Consider the following 17709-nt stretch of genomic DNA (forward strand, 5'->3'; position numbering starts at 1 on the left):
TGAACCGTTCAAATTCATATTTATTTTAATCTTTGCTCCGAATCAAAGATTAACAAATCAAGCTCTAAAATCAAAGCAAATTATTGTAATTATATTAAATACATAGAGGAAACGACTTTTCAACCATGCGATATGTATAAAAGAAACTCAATGTCAACACAATTAAACATCAAGAACATTTAAATCTACTTAAGTAAAATAATCAGGCGCTAGGAACGAGGCCCATTAATCCCATCCACCAGATCTTACTTTTTTTACACTTTGGGCTCGATGCACTGTTTAAAGGATAGAAAAAATATATTCGTAAAAGCTAAAATCTTTGCACTACTGTCAATTTATCATTTTTAAAAGTTTTTATTTCATTTTGGAAGCTTCCCTGCGTCCTGCTGTCAGGAACCATACACGCCCTGCTTTATAGTTCGACGTAACTTACCTTGAGCTGTACAGTTCCATGTGATTTTAACTGTAGTCAGTAAAGATTTTGGAAACTACAGGTCTGGTAAAAGAGTCCTGCTCGATTCCTCTGGAAGACTAGTCACATTATATGCTTACAGTCTCTTCAAGCCCAGTCAGATAAAGTTCAGCGTCACTAACATTATACAGAATGTGAAATATATTGTACCTTGTCAACTCCCCAGAACCATAAAACTAACTTTAACGACCCCACGTGACTTTTGAGAGCCAGTAGGGGTATCTGCCTGCGGTATGGGCGATTTTTACGATCTAACTTTGAGATAAATACCCAATTCATTTGACATCCCAATGTCATACCGACTTCTTGTATATGTAGTTTGTTATATTCACAAGGGGAGCAGGCACTATGCAGGATAGACCTAACATTTGCTGTGTGACTTATCAACTACCGATAAGCACTTGGACGTTCTTTTGGTAAGTTGAGTTTAAACTAAACTAAGGGTTACCTGTTGCACAAAAATGAAGCCAGATTTACAAAAGGAACGCGTATAGTTTGTCATGTAGACAAACTTGAAACAGTACACCTTGTTACTGTACAAGTCTCTTGGGGCATGCCGCAGAAATCAAGTCCGAGACACCTTTTTTTTCAAAAATACAAGACAACAGTGAATAGAAAACAATCTTGTTGAAGTGCTTAACTAGAAGATGGCGGGTTCAGTTAGATCCAGTTGCCAGAAGTCATATCACATAAATACCGCCTTTAAATACAAACGAGCAACTCAGCCGCGTAAGCAAAACAGCAAGAGTTAGGTAAGGTTTAGGGATTAATCTGAACGATTAACTAATAGAGCCAGGTAAGGTTTCCTTCTAATAATACCTTATAGAAGTAATTACCAGTAATAAAACGAGAAGCAATCAATAGATATTCAGCAAAATTCACAATGTACGCCGTTAAAGTACGTTTATAAAACGCACAGTACATGGAGTTAAGGTATCACAAGACACGTAGCAATATTCAAATATAACACATCTGATAATATTTATTGTACTAGATACTAACAATAGGTATTCTCCAGATGCAGTAGAACGCATTGCGCTGGGTAATAAGATGCCAACCTATTTACAGTCAACATATTACACTTCAGAGATTAGGGGTGGTTATGAGAAACTTTTACTTTATTTCGAATTAAGCTACAAACAAATACAAAAAGCTTGTTGGCAACATACTGTAGGACCTAAACATAGTTGTCGTTCACTTCCACAGAAAATATGCCATTCATCACTCTGCCCATTACAGACTAGCTATAGGCAACATTATAAACTTTTTTTGTATTATTTACAACCATTATAACTCACTAAATAATCGTGTACAATCATCGCTGATTTCAGAATCTATCCACATGTATTACCAAAGATTAGAATTCTACATGGAATTTCGACATACAGACGTTGCTTAAAATCACGGACAGCATTAAGGACAGAAACTTACATGAACGTGGTTATATTTTTGAGGGGTGATAGTGCAAGAGCAAAGATTTTAGCTTTTTATCAGCGTGTGGGAGGGAAAGAAGATCAAATTGTACAACTTGTGTCAATTATAAATAAGTTATACCATTTACAATCCACAAAAACCATGCTACTTTTTCAAGAGAGCACCAACAGTTCACTGACACAGACACATGTAAGACAGCAACAAGCATTTAACAGCGAAAGGACAACACAGGTTAAAGGGGGAAAAAATGTTAGCATTACCACAGAAAAGTTTAATTCATCTTTAATATTTAACAACACGCGGAGAAAAAGGTGCCTCGCTGTACAGTACTGGTGCACGGTGTCTGTTATTTTTACATTTGATTTGTTAGGGTTGAAAGGCGCTTGCTCCGGCCGTCATGCTCATGCTTTTCAGCTTGTTGTCCTTTTTCCATTTCATCCGCCGGTTCTGGAACCAAATCTTGATCTGCCGTTCTGAGAGACACAGAGCATGGGCAATCTCTATCCTCCGCCGTCGGGTTAGATATCTGTTGAAGTGGAACTCTTTTTCCAACTCCAACGTCTGAAAACGAGTATAAGCAGTCCTGGCTCTTTTCCCGTCGGGTCCACCCATACCATCTGCTAATAAATACAGGAAGGTTTTTTTTATCCATGCTGAATTATCTAACCCCCTTTTAAAAACCATTTTAAAAAAATAGAATTTTGCACCATGAGTGTTGGAATATTCCCTTCCCCGGGGCCTCTCTGGACATTATGTCAAAATGAAGGTATATTGTCCCAATCTGAATTGCTATTAATTATCATTTTCCTTTTCATTGTCTGACTATGTAACTTGTGTCTTGACGGCTGTGCTTCTAATTATCTGCACACACACACACACACACACAGACACACACACATACACGCACACTTACATCAGATATGAACAGACACACACGCACATACATGCCCATACCTTTAAACAAATGTCTGAAATTGCAAGCAGATCCATGGAAAATGGGTCACAGCAACACTGACTGTCTAGGGTTCCCTTTGTTATTATGCTGATCGTGCAGTACAAGTCTTAGCTTTCTATACACTAGGATCATGGATATCATACAATATTTACAATTTATCCGCATTAAATATAATTATTTTAATATTTACTGAATTTTGTTGGTCAACTTGCGCATTATCTTTGCATACACGTAATAAAATTGTTGTTTAATGGTTTAAATTAAATTTGCGGAAAAATGTTTAGTTTAGTTTCTGTAGAGCAAAGAAACATAAATTGTTCATATTTTGTGTCACCTAGGTTGCACAATAGGACGCCATGAATTACCTGACCACAGAGCAATATTTAGAGTGATAAACAGAAAATGAAAGTGTACCATGGCCAATGTGCAGTTTTCTCATCCAAGGAAATATTTGTGGCTGCTGTTCTGGTGTTGTTGCTTGTGTTGGTTCTTGCTGTGCCCTGGGATGGTTGTTGTTGTTGGCTGGAGTGCCCTCTTCGGCATCCGAGGATGCTCCGGCCTCGTCCATTTCTGTAAAATTACTTGCTGAACTAGAGGAGGTAGTCGGGTCGGATGGGGAACCCTTGACTCCGTGACTGTCCTTGCCGGAACAAGGAAGGGGTTCTGGAGATGAGAGGGTGCAGCTCGCTGCTTGCCTGAACCTGGTTTCTGTAGCTGGAGGATAGCTTCTGGACTTTTCTGTATTAACCACTCCAAAGTGGTTAGATGAGGCTGAACGGGTGATGCTAAGGTCCATACCATTGTAGTTGTAGCCGTAAGTGCCTGAATGCATGGTGCCTGAATCCCTGTATGGTCCGTTCTCGGAGCTGCTCGTCCCATAATTAAGTAACTGATAATCCGGGCCATTTTGATAGCGACCGGAGAATGAGTTTACAAAGTAAGAGCTCATTTGGGTTTTTTTGGGTTGATTTGTGGTTGTTAGTCGTTATAACCCAGTCCTGCACGATTTATGATATATTAATGAATTATAGAAATGACTGTACTTCGTTCGCTTCTATGTATGCGGCCAAATATGGGGGGTGCGAGTCGGAATCACGTGCTTTTGTTGACCAGTCGTAAATTCTCACTGATGACCTCAAGGGGTAATTCATGCTCTATGGTTACAAATAATGACGATCCGAGAATCGTTACGCCATGTGAATGCAAGGTTCCAAATGGTGGCCAGGTTTGCAGAGTGCGCCACCTACTGGGCTCCGTCTAAATTACACGAATTAAGGTTATTGCTTATCTATTAACATTGGTGTTATTATATGAATAATAAAACAACAAAAGTTACCTTTTAGATTTACCTACCTCAAATCAATACCTTCCGGTATTGTATTACAGTTTGCTACATATCTTATTTAACTTTTGACAGTGCAGTTGTTTAAAAGCGCTAAAAATCAAAAATGCTGAACGTAAAACGGCTATTCAATTATCTTGCAATTGAATTGGAAATCACGTTTTATAGCTATACTTGGAGTCGAGCAATTTATTTCGTTTTTTGACCAGATACATTTAAAAACAATTAACTTGCCATCCTTGACTAGTCAGTTAAATGCACACGTTCATCGACTTACGGTTGGTCCTGTCGATGTGCGCATTAGTATTTGCAAAATGTTATCGTTCCTGCGTGTTTGTGGGACTCAAATTCGTTGTAAATTGTTTGCGAATAAAGTAGGCTAGATTTTTTTTAAAACTTTTGTCTTCAAAATGCACAGGCTCTTTCAAGAGCAGGGAAGGACTAAATCTTAGAAAGTTCTAATCTGTACCATGGTGCACTCTATGGGCTGCGCGGATAGCACATTTCTTTCCATTACTATGCTTTGAAAGAGCCTACTTAAGAAAATAAACGTTTGAACTATCTTGTTCTACTTCCCCCATTCGGTGTTAATATGCTCATTTAAAAATTATCATGCAGTTATCCTGACTTAAATGCTAAATGAACAATATTAATTGACATTCCGTAGACATGGGTTTTTGTATGCAATACGCATAGCCCCACTATCGTTATACGATTTTTTACCGGATCCGCATAAGTCCTTTAGTGCAACTCACCTCATAGAGGGTTCGGTGAATAATTAGCAGAGCGACTTCAACATTTTTGGGGGCACAATGTTGTTTTACATTATGTGAGGAAGGCTTAAAGTTCTAATATGCACTATACCGAATGTGGTGGATTTTTGCGGACATGCATTGTTATGGTTACAAGCCATTTATGCTCAACATCCCTTTTTTTTAAGTGCTTTAATAAGACGATGGCATGACTGCAGTGTACATTTAGATAGACGTGTGCCGAGAAGGACATTCACTTGATTGTGCAACAGAAAATAAAATAACTGAAACCAGAAAAAACAGTTGTTAAAAGCCGCAATATCCTGCGCTTCCTTTCTGTAATAAACTGTTTGCGAATTTCAAAGATTTGCCTAGCATCATTAGCCAATAATGTTTCTATAATCCAGTCTGATTTTTAGATGCGGGCAGTAAACTGATTACTGGAATGAAATTTAAATTCGAAGGGAAATCATAGAGATAAATCAATTACCAGAAATTCAATGAGGACTGTCAACTTTTTGTTTTGTGATAGATTACAATCTAGACTTAGATAAGCTATGGAATAGCGATATTGAAAATGTAGTTTTTATACCATGTATGTCAGTCAGATCATCACTTGGTTTCCATGCATGTTATGATTCTTAAATTGAAAAATACACACCTTTTTTTAAGAAAAACTTTTTATTATTATTCCAGATAAGGATGTCTCGGTTTTTAAAATTTATCACGCATGCTACAATCACATTAATTTAACAAAACACAAATAAAAAAATAACCTCTTACTCAATTTTTAAGACACTTGCTTTTATTTTCCTCGCTCCGTTACGAAAACAATCAAAATACAATATTTAGACCTCATTGTGTGATTTCCACAAGCACGCACACACATTTCCACACACGCACGCGTACATAGATAAAATAAATCAAAAATAGTTGTTCACATTTCACAAAACATACACCATCATTAACTAGAGAGCTGAGACGAACGTCAAAAAAAATCACAATATTGCAACAGCTCAATTGAGATGCAGAATTCATGGAGTTCTCCTAGTCTTTTTAAACTATTGACACCAATGTGAAACATTGCCTGCTTGGCTAGACCAAAGGAATGCATAACTTTATAATAAATCTCACAACAAATACAGAAATGTACAACTCCACTGGTGCGCAACAGCAAACAAAATGTAAACTTTAATATTCATTATTCATTTTTTAATTAAAGAACTGCATAGCGTTCCCTTTTCTTTCTGTTTCTTCTTGTTTTCACTCTGTTGATTTTTCTTCTGTTTCTTCTCCGCTTAATTGCGAGGAGCTGAGCAATTTGTTCTCTTTTTTCCATTTCATGCGCCTGTTCTGAAACCAGATTTTGATCTGGCGTTCTGTGAGGCAAAGTGCGTGTGCAATCTCTATCCGGCGCCTTCTGGTCAAGTAGCGGTTAAAGTGGAACTCCTTCTCCAGCTCCAGAGTTTGATATCTAGTGTAGGTTTGCCGCCCGCGCCGTCCATTTGGATTAAATGCTGAGGCTTCCCAGTAAAAGTAAAGGAAGAGTGGGAGAGAAAGTGAGAGAGAGAGGCAGGCAGATGCACAGACAGAGGAGGAATAAAAAAAACAGTCGATTATTACACGTAATACGGAAATAGTACTGAAACATATAAATAACATGTGAATCACATTGATTATATTGGACGTTATACGTTAAACTACTCAGTTTCATAATAAACTGTTTGATGAGCACCTTCGATCCGAAAACACTAAATAATGATTTCCATTCATGGTATGGTTACATTCTGTTCGATTAAGGCTTTATAACCGGTGGGCCTGTTGGCTGTACAGTAAAATCTTTATGAGAAGAAAAGTAACAGATCTTGCCTCATATTTAAAGGTCAGCATTGCATTTTATATACATATACATATTAATCTCCTGTATCAAACGTCGAGTTTCAATGAATTATTCAGTATCTCAAAATATGCAGCAACTCATAATTTAATGTGAAAGCTATTAAAGAAATAACCGAACGTTGAATTTTCTTTTCTAAGAAAGGGGTTTAAGGGTTTAGCTGCTCATCTCTTTCTTGCTAAGTTCATTGTAAACTTGCATTAAAAAGTTTTTTCCAACAAATATGTAAAACAAAAAGTATAAAGGTGTAAACTTACCACCACTGGAGTTCATTCTCTGCATCCAGGGGTACACGGGGAGCGAACTCTTCTGATCATCCGCCTCGCCATATAAAATTCTGTTTTGTGCACTCTCGAATTTGCGTTGTTCGGGGTTATAATGCGTTGGATCTTCCAGTGAGTGGTACTTGGAACTGTTGGAGGAGGCGCTGCATGAAGGGTCTTTTTCCCGATAAAAACTAGGGGCACCGTAATCACAGGGTGTCCGGTTGCACCCGTATGCTCCGTTGGCTTGCTGGTAGTAAGAGGGTGACGGGTAGCTTTTATCCTGCATGCTTGTAGCCCCATATGTGGCCGGGTAGTGTCTTAAAGGGTCGTAACCGGATGAATATAACGGAATCTGCCCAAGGAATGACTCTTGCCCACTGGCAAGAGTCGCGGGGAAAGTGGAGTTCACAAAATACGAACTCATTTGTTGGCTGTGCTCTGTTATGATTTGTTGTGTATTAGTCCAAGTGCCTGTGCTATTAGCAGTTAGCGAGATGGGTTTGATTCGGGATGGCCAAGTGCCAGAAAGGACAGCAGGAAATATAACCATCTGATCATCGACTGACCAATGGCAATACTGTTTGATAGGAAAATAGCACCCATGAGGGACTTATCCATGAATCAGAGACGCTAGCAGAAACCGGCACATGTGATGGGAAAAAGTCCCAAACATAGAGAGAAAAAAAATCAACAGAAACACATAACCTTCAGATTCACTCTGTACTGAAATGAATCAGTTGTATAAGAATGCTTGAAGTTCTGCATCTGTTTAAGCGCTTGTGCAAACAGCTAAATAATTTGCCCACTCAAACTAAACAAACAAGCAAAATAAAACGCCACGCAGTATCCGTGGATTCAGATAATAACGCACTAAACACTTATTAACTCAATTTTATTGCTTTCTCCTTTTTCAATCGGAGGTCGGTTTTATGTTTCTTGTTGGTCTGGCTTGTAATATGATTGTGAAATTCAAGATGCATTCGGTACGTTTTACATATAAGATGTTTCCAGCAATATTTCCAGCTCTGGATAATATTCACCATAATAGTTTCGTTCGCATATTGTGCTGAATGTATAGAAATATCTCAGTGGCTTGCATATCATGCACTCCAGAGTTCCTGATAGTCGTTTGTTGTGCTTGTGTTACAGTTTTCTCTCTGTGTAAGAATGTGGTTCAGCGATGCGGTTTAACTTTGAGGCACCAGAAAAGGGGATCAAAACACGAACTTTTAATCTTTAATTGAAACCACAAAACGAACGGAAGAAACTTTCCAAAAAGAAAAGGCAACTAAACCAAACACCCGAAAGGGAATCATCAGCGGAGTAGGACGCAGAACACTCACTGCGAGGAACCTCCAATTTTATATTTTAACATTTCCGGAATAACACCTGTGAAGAGCATGTTTAAAGAATGCTATAAAAGGCAAATACAGAACAATGCAGAAAATAGTTTAAAATTCATTAAAAGCCCAACCCGTTAGACAATTGCCGCCTTTGCAAAGTAAAACGTTAGTTGCGTCCAAAAGCAGCAAGAAGGACTTTCGCTGACTAAAGTGTGGAGATATGTAACTGTTTATCTCAGTGAGTACACAATTGATAGACTAGTTCCGTGTTTTTAACATATAGGTATGAATATTATTTAAAGTCAGTTGTGTTAAGTACTTCATAGATAGCTGGGCGATATTCAGGACTGCACGAGGTGGAAGCTCCTACATATTCAGATGGGTGCGCAGTACTTCAGATATCATTGAAAGTTTGTTCTTCCGATTTCTGTATTTCATATTATGTTGTACTTTTAAACTATGCCTTATAGAAATAAAATATTTTGCATTGTAATATTTGAATTTCGTAACGTGTATTTGTTCAAATTTCAGCCGTTTTACGTTTACCGCTTTAGATTTACTAGTGAAATTCACCATACGGTATTTATTTTAAAAAATATACATATACGTTGTGTCCGCCTGCGTGATTAGCGATTTCTTTAAAAAAACAATTTTAGCCATTTTCATTTTATATAAAAATGCATAAATATATTTTGAATAGATATAATTATTTTACCATTTATAACTATTAAATGCTACAAGTGTCAGAGAGTTTGTGTTGGACTTTAAGGATTTATTTTTAGCAGTTCCTCTGGAAGGCATCACTTCCTGGTTTCAAACATCTGTTTCAAAGAATCATAAACTGATTAGTGAGCACATGGCAGAAATTAAAGAAAGACTCCTGTCTTGGTACTGGCTCATTTTCAGAAGCGGGTTTGTTTTCTTGTTCGAGAAACATGGTGGTTTGAGCATGGTGAGAGAGTATAATTAAAGGAGAAGTGGATAAACTTTTTCCACCTGAGAGAGTCCCAGTTTGGAATTGCCTGTAAATGCGGCCAGTCCCTAGATTCAAACCAAGTGTCTCCAACGTAACGCAGCTGCTTTTTAAAAAAAATCATTGTTCTAATTTCCAAGGAAACTTTGAGCAGTGATAAGAAGGATTTGGATTCACTTTGCAATCTTTCAAAGAACATTAATATACGGGGGCAACCGATTCAAATCAGTTGCTATCTGATGTTTAGTTTATTTTGCTAAACCTTCCTTCTCTTCTTGCTTAGGCACTTGACCCCTAAGTACACATTTTTATTGTAACTTTAAATTGATTTTATTTCACTTTCGCTTTTATTTTTAAAATGATTGATATTGCATGATATTATTGCCTTGAGCCTTGTAAATTTAAAGGGTGAGTTCCAATCAACGTACGTTTATTTTATTTATTCATAATTATGCAAAAAAATAAATTCAAGAAAATAGATGCAGAGTTCTAAAGCCAGACGTGACAACTATTGTAACTGTGACTTATTCGGAGCACAATTATTCCAATGCTGGGTTTCCAAGAAATGTTAAGTTGTCATTTAAACATGCATATGTTTCCATCTGAGTTTTAATTACTGAATAAGATATATTTTATAAAATAGAAAATTTTATATTTGCTCATTTCACCAAACGTTTTAGGTCTAAATCTTAGTTAGATAGTCCTAACCACCCTGACTATGTTCCCCTTTACTGACCATAGAAATCGCCATTTACTTTTGGTGTCAATTTCAACATACCTTTGTCAGGAAGAGGGTATAAAATCTTCTTTGAAAGGGTGGGAAGGTAAAATTAAATGGGGTGGTGGAAGTTCTGTGGATCGTGTTTATTGTTTATACGTCGGGACATTAAAGGCAGAAATTCGTTTGTAACCGGTCTGGTTACGCTACAAATGAAGGGTCATACACATAACAGAACTGACTTGCAGCATTGCTGTCTGTCCAGGGATGCATAGCAAATTCGGGCCTTGCTAGCAATTTCCTGCTAATCGGATGTGGCCAGGAATTTACTCCTATGAGATCGGTTTGCACAGGAATTTTACAAGTCTCAGCTGCAGATTAATCTTGACACAAAATTCGATTTCACCAATACCCTTTCGTCAACAGCATTTCTATTTAATAAGAATTGGCTACTATTAGAGAGTTTGGGATAGAGTCCCTGACCATCACAATGCATTTACATTCGGGCACATCTCTGCGTCAAGGTTACAGTGTATTGTATCTCTTCTTTTACATATACTCGGTGTTAATATTTTTCATTGAACAGAATCGCCAATGAAATAAAATCACAAACGTTCAAAGCTCGATTCTACTTAGCGCAATTGTTGCATTGAGAGAGACAGAAATAAAGGGAAAGCAAATATGTAACTTGATAAAAGAGCAATAATGAAAATCGCTGCGAGTTTAGAGATTTATTGATATGCGCATATATATAATCCGCATGCACCCACACACACATTGACAATATACATCATCGGTGCTCGTTTATGCAGCAAATTCTGCAGACAAAAAGCAGTTTATCCCCTTTGCTCCTTATTTTCCGACTTCCTCGGCCGATTGAAACGCAAGGTGGCAGCAGAGAGCAACAAATCCCGCCTCCTCACCCAGCAACCACCGCTAACCCCCCACCCCTCCCCCCACCCCTCACCCCCCCAACAGCTAAAACGCTGATAGATTTATATTTTATCAATGCTGGGCCTCTTGGTTGCTAAACATTCTAAACCACGGTCAACTAAACGCCATCTTATATTATATCATCGGACTGTTATCCACTAACAGTGTAAGCTGAAACCCTAATGCTGTCCAACAGAAAAAAAACAACTGTCGCATATTGTAAACGTTTGAATTTGTAACTCCAGCATCAAGTGCTCAGCTTAGATCAAATTATTAACAATCGTGAAGCACAATGGAAGGAAATATTACTATTACAACACAAATAAAATACGTCAGTACGTCAGCCTCGGTAACATTGCCCGTTCTAATTGCTGTTCTGGATAAGATTATTCACGTAATGAGCGACCCTCGAGAAAAGATGAACAATCGCGAAGCTCATTTAACCTTACAATGTAGAAAAATTCGTCCCAGAACACAATTATAGGTTTGTCAACACACCACAGCTATTCTGGATAACTGGTTCCCTAATTATATAACAGACCCGTGAAACAGAATCGCTTGCGGAAAAATAGCAATCCCAAAACTTGCGGTCTCCCAGTTAAATTGAAGAAATAACTTTCCACAGCTCATTCAAATTGCAGTCTCTAAACACAGATTCATTAGAATAAAATGCAACACATATATTTTCTAACTGACGTCAACAAGTCCCTATTTTCTGTGACATCTTTCGCTGAAATTCTGGACAAAATCATTTGATACAATTATTAAAAATCAATTGGAAAATATGTCCTAACATTCGTCTTACCTTTGCAACAGCTTCTGTGATTTTGTTTCGATCATCCTTCTCTCACTTTGGAACCAGCGCGATTTTTTTCACGAACAACATTGTCCCAAACTGATAGCCGTCGGTTAACCTGCGGCCGCAGACTAACCGGGGTTCATGTATCAGTCATTTACACGGAAATCGGAATTCGAGCCTCTTTGAAAAATGATATCATCCACATCATTGAGATTTGCGCCACTCCATCCATTGCTGAAATTCCCAATCGACAGACAAGTGGTAGATTGCAAAAAAAAGTCTTGTTTACTTTGTGTGCGTGTTTGTGTGTGTGTGTGTGTGTGTGTCTCTATCTCTGCCGATGTGTGTGTTTGCACCTCCAATAGTAACTATCAAAGTTTGAAAAAAAAAACCTATAGAAGCCCTGAGGAGGACACAGGACCGACCCAAGGTACGGTGGCCAAAAGAATACTGCAATATACTCACATGGGAAATCATAAAAAGTTCATGTTCACGGTTGCTATCCACATGACCGGCAGCGGCCAATCGAAGGACCGATCCACTCATAAAGTTCTATCACAAAGTTGTAAATTTTCATAAAACAACAAGGAATTTATTGCATTTCTTCATGACTACCAACAACAGCCCCCCTCGCCGCCATGTTTTGTGCTAATGCAAAATGGTAAAAAGAATATTTTTATGAAATGTTTTCTTACAAAATGGCATTGTTTGCCTGGGTTATCTATTTTTATTACAAACCATATTAAATAAGCCCCCCATTCTCTGCCTGCTTCCCATATTCGCCTTTTCAACAAAAAGCAGGGTAGCTATAGAAACTTTAAAAAAAATCGCTTTTGCGAAAATCAAATAGTCCTTTGACTTCTTCCTTTTCCGCGTCTTTGTTATTCGTGCGATTTACGTGAAACCGACAGAAACAGACGATGGGAATCATTAATTCAGTTTGTCGTAAGTGAATAAAATGTTCCGTTTAACGAAATTTACCTGGCTCGTTTTGAAAGCCGGTTTTCATAGTTTGAAAAATTATCAGCCCCAAATTAATTTTAATTCATGTTGTCCTGATTTTTCTTTTTGGAGGAACAAAAGTGCATCGTTACTACCATAACATACGGATTTCCAGATCAAATCAGACGGATTCACTCGTCCCATACACTCTAAATTGAAAAGGACAAGAGCGAAGATAAACCGACCTGAATCTCGGTGACCCTGCTTAATTGACCGGACTTACCGCCGCTATGTACATGGCGCAATGCGCCTAAGAATATATTAAGAGAACCTTTAAATATTTTAACATCAGAACTAGTTAATTAATATATAAAAAAATTCAATCGTGTGTCTGTATGTGTCAGAATGCCCCTAACAATTTAATGCATTTTCATTGTGCGTTAGAGGAATATTTTCCTCGCTTTGCCACTGAAATATTTCATTGGCGAGGGACACATGTTAGATGCATATAGGGCAGTTACGTACAATGCACGTGTTAAATCCATCGTTTAATAGCAATTCTGCAACTGTTAAATTACTGAAATGTTCTTCCTTCTTATCCGACACTTAACCTGTCTACATTCTTTTCACAGAGTGCTGTAGCTTTATTTAGATAGGTTTCCGACTCTCACGAAAACGTTCGGGGTGGTTCCAGTGCCTTTGTTGCGTGGAATGGTTTAATCAGGAAAGCTGCTTTTGAAGGCTTGAGTGCTATACACTGGAGCACAAAACTCGAAATGAGTCCAAGAGAAAATATTCCTTTAACTGGGTTGTTCTGATCGAGGAATTGGTCCTCACTCCTAAACTCTATACCGAGTATAGGTCTGGCGTTATAGCTTTTCGTTGAGGGATAGATTATGATTCTTACTGTCTGTGTGTGTGTCGCAAAAAACATCAACTTTAATAGAAAAACACAATAACGAAAAAAAAATCCTAATTTTATTTCACAGAACAGTTTACATCCTTCATAACTAAAGCGCGAAATTTCAACTGAGCAAACATAATGGTCCATATTTAAATAGCAAAAAATGTACAGAGAAGTTACACTCAATACTTCCACCAGAACACCATTTTATATATTTAACTATAACAGGAGTTTATACGGGACACATGTCAATAATCTGTACACGGGTTGGGGTTACACACAACTCCTTTTGGAAACTATTCTTAATGACAAGAAATTACATCAATACAGTAACAAATATAAAGTCACTGACATTGTTTTCCTTTAAATACACCGGATAAAGCAAAGCTAATTACAGTAACACAGTTCACCACATCAAAAAAGCTAACGCACAGACTATATATAACTGTACTTGTACAATATAGATTTGGGTTATTCCCTCTAATCTGTACAAAACAAACTACAAGTAAAACTGTTACAGATTTAGGTAGTATTCTGTTTCAGTGTTAAGAAATGAGGAACAACTTGTTCCATTTGTTCAAAAAAGTCTTCTAAGTTTATGCTTCTTTTTGAGTTTTTAGAAGTTTGTTTTTCTCCCCCCTTCATTCTTCCTGCTTTTCTTCGCCTGCATCAGGTGGACTGGTGGCTTTACTCTCCTTCTTCCACTTCATCCTCCTGTTCTGGAACCAGATTTTAATTTGCCTCTCAGTCAGGCAGAGCGCGTGTGCAATCTCGATGCGTCTCCGTCTGGTGAGGTAGCGGTTGAAGTGAAACTCTTTCTCCAGCTCCAGGGTCTGGTACCGAGTATAGGTCTGGCGTCCCCTTTTCCTGTCTGAAGCTGGACCCGTGAGTAAGGAGAGGCATCGAAAGAATGGGCGAAACAGAAAAACAAGAGATCACAAACAATGCAGCATTAGCCCTATAAAAATTCAGCATTGTTCATTCTTACACTACTTTTGCCACTAATTTCAACATAATACCCAGAATATCCCCCTGACAGATACACTAAATTAGTGTCAGAAACTGATTACAATCAATATTAAAGTTTATATCAATGCTTGATAAAGAAAGACAGAGGATGACGCTGTACAGGGAAGTATTTAAATTGTTTACACAGCACTTACAGGCCTGAAACAACTGTCATGTAATAAAACTCAAAAGCATATTGACTCTAATTTTCTATCTAACTGTTATTTTGAAACAAGAATGCTTGTATTAGTTTCACAACTAGAATCTATTGATAGATGATCATTGTCCTACATCCTCGCCGCAGTCAGCATTTGGTGAATTAATGTTATGTAACCTGAAACTGACAGGTAGTTAGAAAATTGATACTGCGATTTGTTTGAAAGCACAGCTTGGTTCACTTTGTCTGCACAGTTGTGCAGGAAAGCACCAATTTCCAAATTTAGTAAACAGTCCGCAACTTTGCGCTTCGCCAACATTCGGGAGAAAATAATGCAAATGTGGAGCAGGCACTGAAAGAAGCCTCTCACTTGCCTGGTTGGAAAGAGCTACTAAGATGGGAGAATTGTCTAAGGTCTCCCCACCACCCCACCCCCCCTCCCCCCACCCCTCCGCCACCCCCCGCCCCCGACTTCCCTCTTTACCTTACATGTTACACAAGTACAAACTGCCGCATTGGTTTGACTGGGGCCAACACAACGGTAGGCTGCGCATTTAAGTAATTCCCACTGAACTGAAATATCTTTATAAATATTTAATGCTAGTTTTGCGCACTTTTTGGAGCCTCCATTTGTCATCTTGTTGCCATTCTTGATGGATTCCGTTTCAGTCACCAGCAGTACCCCCTTCCCGGCTCCTACCACGACCCCCCTCCCTTTCTAGCCGCATCACAACACTTAAAGCACGTTGCAACTTAGAGAGACGGAAAGAAACTTCGAGCCGAAGAGCAATTGCAATGAATGGAAATAAAGAGAAAAAGGAAAAAGGGGCGAGTTAAGTCTCAGGGGATATTCCGGGTTCAATACTGTTTTTGTTGGAATTAAGAGCACAGATTGGCGAGAATGTACGAGAACAAAAATGATGGTTTCTTTGAAGTGTGCAATTAGAGTTGTCCGACAATGGACAACTTTGCAAGATCCCTGTCTGCTATTTTATTTAAAGATAGATTTGACAATTTGTCACATGGAGCTAATAATATACTTCCAAGTCAGCGACTTGATTGCTTACAGGGGGAGGGGGGAGTGCATTGCATTTTATAACCCTGTTTCGTGAGCGTCATAAATGAACACGACACCATAATGCAATAAAGTAATTGACGGTCCCTCTAAGAGAATTCATTTTATGTGACTTTTCACATACCTGAGCTCTTCATCCAAGGGTAGATCCGGAAGTTCTCGGACTGGGGGTCTGCCTCTCTTTGCTCCGACTTGCTGCAACTCTGCTTGCAGGAGTCCCCAGCGCCGCACATCAGTGATGAGATGTTGTGATCGAATGAAGAACAGTGCATGTTAAAGGAGTTCGCGTTGAGGCCATAAGGAGACGTGTACATGGTCGGGGTCTGGTGGTGAAGGCTGTTGGCTGTGCTGTACAAACCCGGCACAGTGGCTGCGTAAGAAGCCGACCCTGAGCCATAACCCGACCGCTGGGAGTTTGAGGCAAAGGCGCAAGAAGTTGGTTCCGAAAATACCCCCGTTGGAAAAACAGAAGTTCCGGCTGTATATTTCGAAAATAAAGCATTCGCATAATACAATGAACTCATAATTTGGCTGGTGATTTGTAGGCCGGGACGTTTCAGTGTCGGTTTTACGAGGTACGGTGATATATTACGGAATTAGAGTCCAGATTTACACCAAAAGAACCCCCTTTTTCCTCCCGATGCACGTGACATCGGCACGTGACATGGGGGGCCAATGAGAATCAGGCTACCCGCGGCTTCTTTGGATGATAAAAAAATTCTCTCGATCAAAAGAAAAATTCCTGCATCCAAGTCATAATGTGACTAACTTTAAATAGGGGGTGAATAGGACGCAAACAGTTTATAGGCTGGGTTGATCGATCATTTCGATGGGAATTTAAATAAATCAATTCGCTTCCTGTAGCTTGCTTCAGCTTACAGTGGAAAACACATTTGTCAAAACAGCTTTCTTTAGGTTCAGTTGTATTCTAACATTGCGCACTCTGAGTTCCAATAATCGATATCTACCATAATATGGATCACTGGCCGGAGGAGAGTACTTGGGACCTATTTTCCGAAAACTACAATAGTAATTTACACACCAACAAACTAAGCAGGTATCAGCCCACTGTGTTAGTCACAGCCACTCCAGATGAACTTCAACTTGCTCTTTTTTAAATGGGCGAGGGGAGGTGGGGGTGGGGGTGGGGGGAGGGTGGTGGGGGGAGGGGGGTGTTGTGGGGGCGGGAGGTAGGGGTGGGAGGGAAGAAGGAATTATGAGTGCAAATGAGTCAAGTGAACTGCAAACATAAACAGATCACTAATAAAAAAGTCACAAAGACAAATTGAGTCAGGTGCGATAGCAATGTGTTATTGATATTTAATGCTCAGTTTTCAACAATATTACCTATCCATCTATCTGTTTGTCCATCTCGACAAAATAGGCACAGTCTCTTTTGCCAAATCTTTTCATCCAAATAAATTCAATTTAGGAAAAAAAGCTGAGCAATTTCACAGTTCTGTTTTCGCTTGTAAAGTTTATTGTACCCTTTTCCGCCGCTTGCATGTTCAAACAATAGCCCAATCCCGTGTATAACATGAATGGATCACCGGTTCTTCTCTCGCACCAACTCCACCCCCCACCCCCCCCACCCACCCACCCCACCATCTCCCCCAAATAAAGCAATTCACGTATACAGTAGACTTCTCCCACAGTTAAAACTTAAGGACCAGTTTCTTCTTGTACTGTTTAAAAAAAAAGGCAACCTTTACTTCTGCACATGCTAGTTTTGAGAAAGG

General features: G+C 38.8%; 3 protein-coding genes across 5 annotated transcripts; all 3 read right to left on the reverse strand.

Annotated features, from left to right (window-relative positions):
- Nucleotides 1–1576: 1576 nt before the first annotated feature.
- On the reverse strand, nt 1577–3872 carry hoxb5a (homeobox B5a). Of its 2 annotated transcripts, none has more exons than XM_041173745.1 (2): nt 3276–3872; nt 1577–2523 (listed from the first exon to the last, which is right to left on the reverse strand). In XM_041173745.1, the coding sequence occupies exons 1-2, from the start codon at nt 3808–3810 to the stop codon at nt 2273–2275; spliced, it is 786 nt and encodes a 261-aa protein (XP_041029679.1). In that variant the 5' UTR covers nt 3811–3872; the 3' UTR covers nt 1577–2272. The 2 variants fall into 2 exon arrangements, with proteins under 2 accessions (XP_041029679.1, XP_041029678.1); XM_041173744.1 differs by having other exon boundaries at nt 1577–2526.
- A 1820-nt stretch (nt 3873–5692) lies between these two features.
- hoxb6a (homeobox B6a) lies at nt 5693–7542 on the reverse strand. 2 transcript variants are annotated; one of them, XM_041173748.1, is made up of 2 exons: nt 7113–7542; nt 5693–6478 (listed from the first exon to the last, which is right to left on the reverse strand). In XM_041173748.1, the coding sequence occupies exons 1-2, from the start codon at nt 7540–7542 to the stop codon at nt 6219–6221; spliced, it is 690 nt and encodes a 229-aa protein (XP_041029682.1). In that variant the 3' UTR covers nt 5693–6218. The 2 variants fall into 2 exon arrangements, with proteins under 2 accessions (XP_041029682.1, XP_041029681.1); XM_041173747.1 differs by having other exon boundaries at nt 7110–7542.
- A 6243-nt stretch (nt 7543–13785) lies between these two features.
- On the reverse strand, nt 13786–16557 carry hoxb7a (homeobox B7a). Its single transcript, XM_041173749.1, has 2 exons — nt 16095–16557; nt 13786–14607 (listed from the first exon to the last, which is right to left on the reverse strand). The coding sequence occupies exons 1-2, from the start codon at nt 16492–16494 to the stop codon at nt 14372–14374; spliced, it is 636 nt and encodes a 211-aa protein (XP_041029683.1). The 5' UTR covers nt 16495–16557; the 3' UTR covers nt 13786–14371.
- Nucleotides 16558–17709: the final 1152 nt, after the last annotated feature.

This window comes from Carcharodon carcharias, chromosome 23 (assembly GCF_017639515.1).
Source record: "Carcharodon carcharias isolate sCarCar2 chromosome 23, sCarCar2.pri, whole genome shotgun sequence".
Taxonomy (NCBI): Eukaryota; Metazoa; Chordata; class Chondrichthyes; order Lamniformes; family Lamnidae; genus Carcharodon; species Carcharodon carcharias.

Excerpts from the sequence above, each read along its gene's own strand:
- hoxb5a (XM_041173744.1), bottom strand. The coding sequence starts at position 3,810 with ATGAGCTCTTACTTTGTAAACTCATTCTCCGGTCGCTATCAAAATGGC. Across the intron at positions 2,527-3,275 it reads AAAACTGCACATTGGCCATG|CAGATGGTATGGGTGGACCC; the intron begins GTACACTTTCAT and ends TGTATTTATTAG.
- hoxb7a (XM_041173749.1), bottom strand. The coding sequence starts at position 16,494 with ATGAGTTCATTGTATTATGCGAATGCTTTATTTTCGAAATATACAGCC. Across the intron at positions 14,608-16,094 it reads CCCTTGGATGAAGAGCTCAG|CTTCAGACAGGAAAAGGGGA; the intron begins GTATGTGAAAAG and ends TCACGGGTCCAG.
- hoxb6a (XM_041173747.1), bottom strand. The coding sequence starts at position 7,542 with ATGAGTTCGTATTTTGTGAACTCCACTTTCCCCGCGACTCTTGCCAGT. Across the intron at positions 6,479-7,109 it reads GAGAATGAACTCCAGTGGTG|CCTCAGCATTTAATCCAAAT; the intron begins GTAAGTTTACAC and ends TTTACTGGGAAG.